Here is an 8,459-nt window from a genome sequence, read left to right as displayed (position 1 = left end):
CATGTTGTCAGGGTGGCGGTCGACCGGTCCGGTCGACCGCATTCGTGCACAAGGTTTCCTGTGCGTCTGGAAGGAGGTCGGTCGACCGGCCCGGTCGACCGCAGATGATTCGGTCGACCGGTGCGGTCGACCGACGGTCTCTCTGGATTTTTGGGGCTTCTGCTGGATGGTGATCGGTCGACCGGGCCGGTCGACCGGAATTGATCGCGGTCGACCGGTCCGGTCGACCGACGCTGTTTTGGGCTGGGCTTTCAGGTTTTCGACCCGATTCGTTTTGTAAGTTCTATATATACCTAAACCTGTTTGTTTAGGGTAGAGGTTGGACGAATTTGAGCAGCCAAAGAGAGAGAATCATTGCATCCAATTGTGAGAGAGCTTTGAGAGATCTAGAGCTTTGTTTTAGGGTTTGGTCTGAGAGATTTGTAACCCTATTTGTATTCTCTTGATTTCTAGTGGAAGAACTCCCCCCTCCTTGCCCCGTGGACGTAGGCAACTTGCCGAACCACGTAAATTGTGTGTTCTTGCTGTGATTGTGGTTTGCATATTGTTTGTGGTTTAGTTCGAGTTATTGTTCGTGTTGCCCTAGAAAGCTTCCGCCGCGCACAACAATTGGTATCAGAGCTAGATCGACAACATGGGAGATGCAAGCACGTCAGGTTCGTCTCTAACAAAGGCGATACAGAGTCTGAGCATCAATAACACGAAGATTGATGTTCCGAAGTTCGATGGTAAGATCAATTTTGGATTGTGGAGGTGTCAGGTGATGGATGCTTTGGATGCACAGAATTTGGAGGAGATTCTTGAGTTAAAAGAGAAACCCACTGAGTTGAAGGATAAGGTTTGGAGAAAGATGAACAGTAGAGCTTGTGGTGTTATTAGGTCATGCTTGACGTCGGATCTTATTTATGATGTTATGAACGAGACGTCGGCGAAGAAGATGTGGGAAACACTCAATGAGAAATATCTTACGAAGAGCATTGAGAATCGGCTTCACTTGAAGAAGAGATTTTACCAGTTCAAGATGAAGAGAGGGGTTTCCATCAGGGAGCATGTCAACAATTTCACTAAGCTACTTTCAGATATGGCCAATGTTGATATTATAGTTGAGGATGAAGACAAGGCGATGCTACTTCTGTGTTCGTTGCCCGAAGATGATTATGGTACGTTCGTTCTCACTATGATCAATGGAAGAACTACAGTTAGCTACAAGGAGGTAACCTCAGCTTTGGTGAACTATGAGTTGAGGAAGAGTGATGGTGAACCCTCCGAGAAGGCATCGGGAGATGCGTTAGCAGTTCGAGGCCGAGATCCAAACCGTCGTCAGTTTAACCGCTCAAAGTCAAAGAATAGGAGTGCCTATAAGAGTGTTGGTAGAAATCAATGTCGGTATTGTAAAGAAGAAGGACATTGGAAGATTGACTGCCCAAAGTGGAAAGAAAAAGCCGGAAAGAATAAGGGGAAAGCTGCACAAGCTTCAGAAGTGAATGTTGCAAAAGCTATTGGTGAGCATTCAGATTCAGATTCTTCAGGCTATTCATGCCCTGCTTTACCGTCGGTTTGCTATGCGGATTCCACGGAGTGGATGATGGATTCGGGAGCTACATATCACATCTGCCCTAAGAGGGAGTGGTTTTCTAGCTTTGAGGAGCTGGAAAGAGGGGATGTCGTGCTTATGGGTAATGATCACGTATGCCCTATTGGTGGTATTGGTTCAGTCCGGATCAGGATGCATGATGGTGTAGTGAGGGAATTGAAGGAAGTGAGGTTCGTGCCGCAGTTGACGAAGAACATCATTTCTCTTGGGACTTTGGAGGCAGCAGGATATCGAGTGATCTTAGAGGATGCTACAGTGAAGGTCACGAAGGGTTCTATGGTGGTGATGCGAGGTGTCAGGGAAAACTACCTATACTACTTGAAGGGCAAGACAGTTACAGGGGGTCTGGCAGCTTCTATCACTACAGAGGAGGACACTACCACCTTATGGCACATGAGACTTGGACACACAGGAGATAAGTCCCTACAGTCATTGGCTAAACAGGGGCTATTGAAAGGTGCTAAGACCTGCAAGATGGAATTGTGTGAGCATTGTGTACTTGGGAAGAAGACTAGAGTGAAGTTCGGCACCGCTGTTCATAACACCCAAGGTACATTGGATTATATTCACACGGATGTTTGGGGTCCTTCCAAGAACACATCTCTTGGTGGGGCCAACTATTTTGTCACTTTCATTGATGATTATTCCAGGAGGAATTGGGTATACCCGATGAAGCATAAACATCAGGTCCTGGATATTTTTGTGGAGTGGAAAAAGAAAGTGGAGCTGCAGACAGGTAGAAAGGTGAAGACTCTACGTTCAGATAACGGTGGAGAGTACAAGAGTGATCCGTTTCTGCAGTTTTGCCGGGATCACGGCATTAGAAGACACTTCACAGTTCGAGAGACACCGCAACAGAACGGGGTGGCTGAGAGATTGAACCGTACCTTGCTGGAGAAGGTGCGGTGTATGATGACGCAGAGTGGATTGCCTAGATCTTTTTGGGCCGAGGCGTTGGTTTATGCGAGCCATCTTGTGAACAGGTTGCCGTGCACTGCGATAGACGGGAAGACTCCTTTGGAGCGTTGGTTTGGTTCGGAGGCTAGTGACTATGAGTCGCTTCGGATATTCGGGTGTCCAGCTTATTATCATGTCAGTGATGGTAAATTAAATCCGAGAGCGAGGAAAGCAGTCTTTGTGGGATTTAGAGATGGAGTCAAAGGCTTCAAGTTATGGGATCCACAGGACAAGAAGATAGTTATTAGCAGAGATGTCACATTTGACGAGGCGTACATGATGAGGCCTCGAACCCCTCAGCAGGTGGAGGGAGACCAGACAGGAGAGATATCGCAGCAGGTGGAGGATGATGTGACTCCACCCACTCCAGAGAACACTGTATCCATTGAGGCTCCTACAGAGGTGACACTGGGAGGAGATGAGATGACAGATGGGCAGATACAGGATACAGTAGATCATGGGACTCAGGAACAGGGTCATGTTCAGAGGACCATTGCAGCAGATAGACCGAGGAGAGAGATTCGTCGGCCAGCTAGGTATAATGATGTCATGGTCGCATATGCATTATCAGTGGAGGTCGTTGATGATATGGTTCCAGCCACATTCAGGGAGGCAGAGTCTAGCCCCGATTCGATCAGGTGGAGGGAAGCTATGGAGGAGGAGATGCGGTCTCTTCAGAAGAACGACACTTGGACACTTGCACATCTACCTAAGGGTAAGAAAGCTATTGGTTGCAAGTGGGTATATGCGAAGAAGGAGGGATCTTCTATTGGGGACATTCGGTTCAAAGCCAGATTAGTTGCCAAGGGATATGCACAGCTTGAGGGCATTGATTACAACGAGGTATTTTCACCCGTTGTGAAGCATTCGTCGATTCGGATTTTATTGGCGTTGGTGGCACAGTTGGATTTGGATTTGGTCCAGATGGATGTGAAGACAGCCTTTCTACACGGTGATTTAGATGAGGAGATCTACATGACACAACCACAGGGTTTCAAAGCTGCAGGAAAGGAAAATTTGGTTTGTAAGCTGAAGAAGTCTCTTTATGGTTTGAAGCAGTCACCAAGACAGTGGTATAAGAGATTCGACGGCTTTATGATTGGCCGAGGGTACACAAGGAGCCCATATGACCCATGTGTTTATATGCACAAGCTACAGGATGGTGAGCTCATATATTTGCTTTTATATGTTGATGATATGCTTATTGCTTCCAGGAATTCTTCGGCTATTCGAAAGCTGAAAGAGGAGTTATCATCCGAGTTTGAGATGAAGGATCTTGGAGAGGCAAAGAAGATATTGGGTATGGAGATCGAGCGAGACAGGGTGAAGGGGAAATTGAAGCTTACACAGAAGAGCTACTTGCAGAAGATGTTGAAGAAATTCAGCTTTGATGGCAATGCAAAAGCAGTTAGCACACCATTGGCTCCCCACTTCAAGCTTTCAGCGTTGATGTCACCTGTTTCAGTTGAGGACAGAGATTATATGTCGAAGGTCCCATATGCTAGTGCAGTAGGTAGCTTGATGTATGCGATGGTGTGTACGAGGCCAGATTGGGGGGAGATCGCGTTTCAGCTCGAGTATTGTTCCTGAATTTGTTGAGGAACTATTGGATGATTGGTGTCGGCTCATTTTTTGGTGGAAACATTCGCCGATGTGGAGAATTGAAGAAATTACAGAAACTCAGAAGAATCAGTCAAACCAGGCGGCGGGGGCCGGGCCCGGTCGACCGCATTCGTGCACAAGGCTTCCTGTGCGTCTGGAAGGAGATCGGTCGACCGGTGCGGTCGACCGACGGTTCTCTGGAGTTTGGGTTTTCTACTGAGAGCTGGTCGGTCGACCGGGCCGGTCGACCGGAATTGATCGCGGTCGACCGGGCCGGTCGACCGACGAAGCGGATATCAGTTTTTCAGGTTTTCGACCCGGTTCGTTTTGTAAGTTCTATATATACCTAAACTTGTTTGTTTAGGGATAAGGTGGGACGAATTTGAGCAGCCAAAGAGAGAGAATCATTGCATCCAATTGTGAGAGAGCTTTGAGAGATCTAGAGCTTTGTTTTAGGGTTTGGTCTGAGAGATTTGTAACCCTATTTGTATTCTCTTGATTTCTAGTAGAAAGAACTCCCCCCTCCTTGCCCCGTGGACGTAGGCAACTTGCCGAACCACGTAAATTGTGTGTTCTTGCTGTGATTGTGGTTTGCATATTGTTTGTGGTTTAGTTCGAGTTATTGTTCGTGTTGCTATAGAAAGCTTCCGCCGCGCACAACATTTCTAAAACCACACAAATGTTACTTTTTGTTCCAAAAACCGGGTTTTCCAAAAAAACACTCTCAAACAAACAGCCCCTCGAAGAGTATGGTTGGAGATGCTCTAAAGGACTGTCACATGTACGGACATTTCCAGACAGTCATTTTTGTCTACTTGTCAGTTTTTATGAAGGTGCAGCACGTGACTCTTGTCCTCGTGCTTAAATTGAAATTTGAAACCAGTTTCGCACCGTGAGAGAAGAGGAGGGGGGGAAATATTTAAAAAAGGGGACCAAACAAACAGTGACCTCCGTGGTACACAAATACACCCGAAACCCCTGCCCCTTTTTTCGTTTTCGTTTTTTTCGTACTGATGTGAGGCTGAGTTCCCAGCTAGGGAACAAGAACTCTGATGAAGGCAGAAACCAGGGGCCAAAAAAATTTATAAACTATAAAGAAATATTTTCGAAATACATATTTGATTAGTAAAAGAATACGAATACGGTAATACGAATACGGTAAACATAGTATGTAAGGGGGTGTTTGTTTCACGTTTTTTACGGAATAGGAATAGGGATTGAACCTGATAGGGGCAAAATCGTAAATAAAATATTCTTTATGAATCATATTCTTGAGTTTGGTTCAAAAAAAATTATAGATTTCTAAATCTATAAAGTTGAAAAACTATGGTGATTTTATAGAAACCAAAATCCTAATGATTTAGGAGGATTTGGGACAAAAAACTGACACACTCGTACTATTCTCCCTCTTTTTTTTTCGAATTTCGTTTCTTCACAAACCCTATACTATTATGAGACCAAATCCTATTTTCATTCCAAACCAAACTAAAGAATAGGAATTGAAAGGTTTCTATAAAGTTGGATTCTATTTTTTTCATGTTATGAAACAAACATAGAAAAGAAAAGAAAAGAATCCCATGAATCCATAAACTTGTCTTAAAATTTTTTATGGATTTGATAGGGATCCATAGAAAAAGTCAGATTTCTAATCTTATTCTTGTCCACTATTGAACCAAACACCCCCTAATCATATGACAGCACCTCGCACCCTTAATTACCGTTTATGCTAACCAGTTTAATTCGTGGCATCAAACTGAGACAAGTTCCGACGATTTGATGAACATAAAATTACAATATCAGCAACGCATAATCTCATCAGCAGCTACAGACCATCAGTATGTAGTACTCCCACATTAGACTACAACCCCACAAGTTAACTGGCCAAAATATATGACACCCCAAAAATCACAGTCCTCAACCTAATCTAAACCTCCACATGCAATACAAGACCAAGCAGTAAAACCCCTCTCAACTCTTCACACCACCGTCAAACCATGAATATTGACAGCATGAGGACAAGGAGAGGGCCCATTAGGCCCATCTCAGAAGGCCCAGCATGGCTCGCGTCAGTGCTGATGGTGTTGCCAGATGGGCCTAGCCCACCAAGGACTCCTCCGCCTCCAAGTCCGTTGCTGCCGGTGCCAGTAGTGGTTGGAGTCATGGTGCTCGGCGTGGTTGAGCCTGGTACAGTTGTAGTACTGGATGACCCTGTGCTGCTGCCTGTGCCCGTTGCCGGTGTGTTCGTGCTGCTGCCTGTGCCCGTTGCCGGTGTGTTCGTGCTGCTGCCGCTGCCGCTGGAGCCTGCAGCACTGCAAGAAGAGTATGTGCATACAGTGATTAAAATGGCTGTAAAATGATATAAAGGTTAAATTTTTCATAACCCCTTTATCTATACTTTCAATAGTCGAATTTTACATAACCCCTTTATCTATACTTTCAATAGTAGCAGTAAGGAGCAACCCCCTCCAACTCTTTTATTAGCACTAATCTCCTCCGAATTGTAATTTGCGAAAGATAATTTGCAGGTAAGGGTGTAGATGTCATGAATAAGTAGAGGGGAGTCATCTACTATTGCAGTGAATTTCACAATTTCTCATGAACCGCCGGCAGTTTTCTACAAATGCATCATGAACTATTTTTATTAGAAAAATTATCGTACATTTTAAATCAACTGTAAAATAATACAAACTTTGGGAGAACTACCCGTGGATTATAAACATCCTGATCTTTTGTTTGTATTTTACCAAACTACCATGAATTTTCAGATAGCGCCACAAAACTGCTATGAACTTTACTTGAGATATTACTAGAAAGGGGTAATTGCATCTCAGACCCTTAAATTATCTTTAATTGCCAAAAAGTCGCTTAAATCTTAGTATTTGCCAAAAAGTCGCTCAAGTCACCAATTTTGTTACCAATTCATTCCTCTGGTCAGTTGAAGGGGTGAAATCCTGTTTAACTTAAACGAAGATTTATAGGTTTCCCGTTATACCCCTTACCCTTAATACTACCCTATCTAAAACCTCACCAGTCACCAGCCCATTTGATGACGGGTTTATACCCGCAACCCAAAACCCATCAAGCCTTCTTCTTCAACGCCTCAACTGCCATACATCCCCTGAACCCAAAACAGAGCCATTCCAACGGCTGAGTTTCCCTGCATCATCTCCTGATAGTTTCTTCAGTTATCTTTACATAATTTGAAAATTTGGCGAAATCTCTTTTGTGATAATAAAAATAATTTGTTATGTCTTCCGCACAATGTAGGTTGTGTAAGGAAATTCATCCTTTTTCTGATTTCCCCCCCTCCCTTCCTTTTTTGCATTTCGCATGTCTCTAAAACAGTAGCTAAAAAAGAAGTCTACAGATTCTCCATTGAGGAAAGGTAAGGTGGGAAGAGAGGCGGTGGGGCCAGTAGAGGAGGATCACATTCCATCAAGATGAAGACCCTTCTAAAAGGGAATAATTAATGCTGAAGGCTTTTTAGGTGCTTAGTCCCTTCACATGAAGCAAAAAAGAAAAAAAGAAAAAAAAAGACTAAAACCCTTATAATCAGAAACAATTAATTCTTCCTAAAAATGCAACCTCTGTATATATGCTTTTTAATTCAAGGGGAAGGATCTGGTACAGTCTATAACACTTTGAGATTTAAAATAAAAAAAAAACTTAGATCTCGTTGTTAGGAAATCAAGTTTTACCTCGAACTAGCAGGGTAAGCACAGCCACTCCCGCTACCTGCAAATAAATGATTTTTTTTTTAAATTAGGAAAAAAAATACAAACCAACTCTTCTAATCAAGTGGGGGCAAAAGGAAAAAAAAAAGGAAAAAAAAAAGGAAAAAAAAAGCCAAAAAAAATAGCTTTACTTGGGTCTTGGTTAGTGAGGGTGGCGGTCCCAGAGAAGTCGCAGGCTTGCTGAGACTGGCCTTTCCTCTGGAAGTAGCTGTTGGCAGCGTAGGAGCAGTGGGCCCTCACGGTGTTCGGGTTGAAGCAGGCTCCCCCTTGCTGGATGGTTGCGCAGTCCGCCCCGGCTCCGCACGCGTAGTCCAGCGTCTTCTGGAGTTGGACGTCGCTCACATCCGACCTGCACACGCACCACGCTCCGTCTACCCACCACCACCCAACAAAAAAAAAAATTTTTAATTAAAAATCAAATCTTCCTTCAATTCAAGAAGAGGGAGGTTGAAATGTCAGTTTCAAGTGATACGCGATGGAGAAGAAAGAAGCAGAGGAAGGGGGGGCGGTCTGGTGAAAAATATGTGAAAATTTTGGAGGAAAGCTGACCTGAGGCTCCGACGACGGCCAAG

General features: G+C 44.3%; 1 protein-coding gene across 1 annotated transcript; it reads right to left on the bottom strand.

Moving 5' to 3' along the window:
* LOC109835126 (PLASMODESMATA CALLOSE-BINDING PROTEIN 2-like) lies at positions 5,897-8,455 on the bottom strand (the record flags this gene model as incomplete). The annotated part of the gene is made up of 4 exons (XM_020403119.1): positions 5,897-6,462; positions 7,852-7,888; positions 8,019-8,258; positions 8,437-8,455. Coding segments are annotated over 4 exons (618 nt in total), but the record flags the coding sequence as incomplete, so codon positions are not given.

The sequence above is a fragment of the Asparagus officinalis genome, chromosome 3, assembly GCF_001876935.1.
Source record: "Asparagus officinalis chromosome 3, Aspof.V1, whole genome shotgun sequence".
Lineage (NCBI taxonomy): Eukaryota > Viridiplantae > Streptophyta > Magnoliopsida > Asparagales > Asparagaceae > Asparagus > Asparagus officinalis.
Note: the sequence above shows the minus strand (reverse complement) of the source record. Positions and strands in the feature narration are given on the sequence as shown.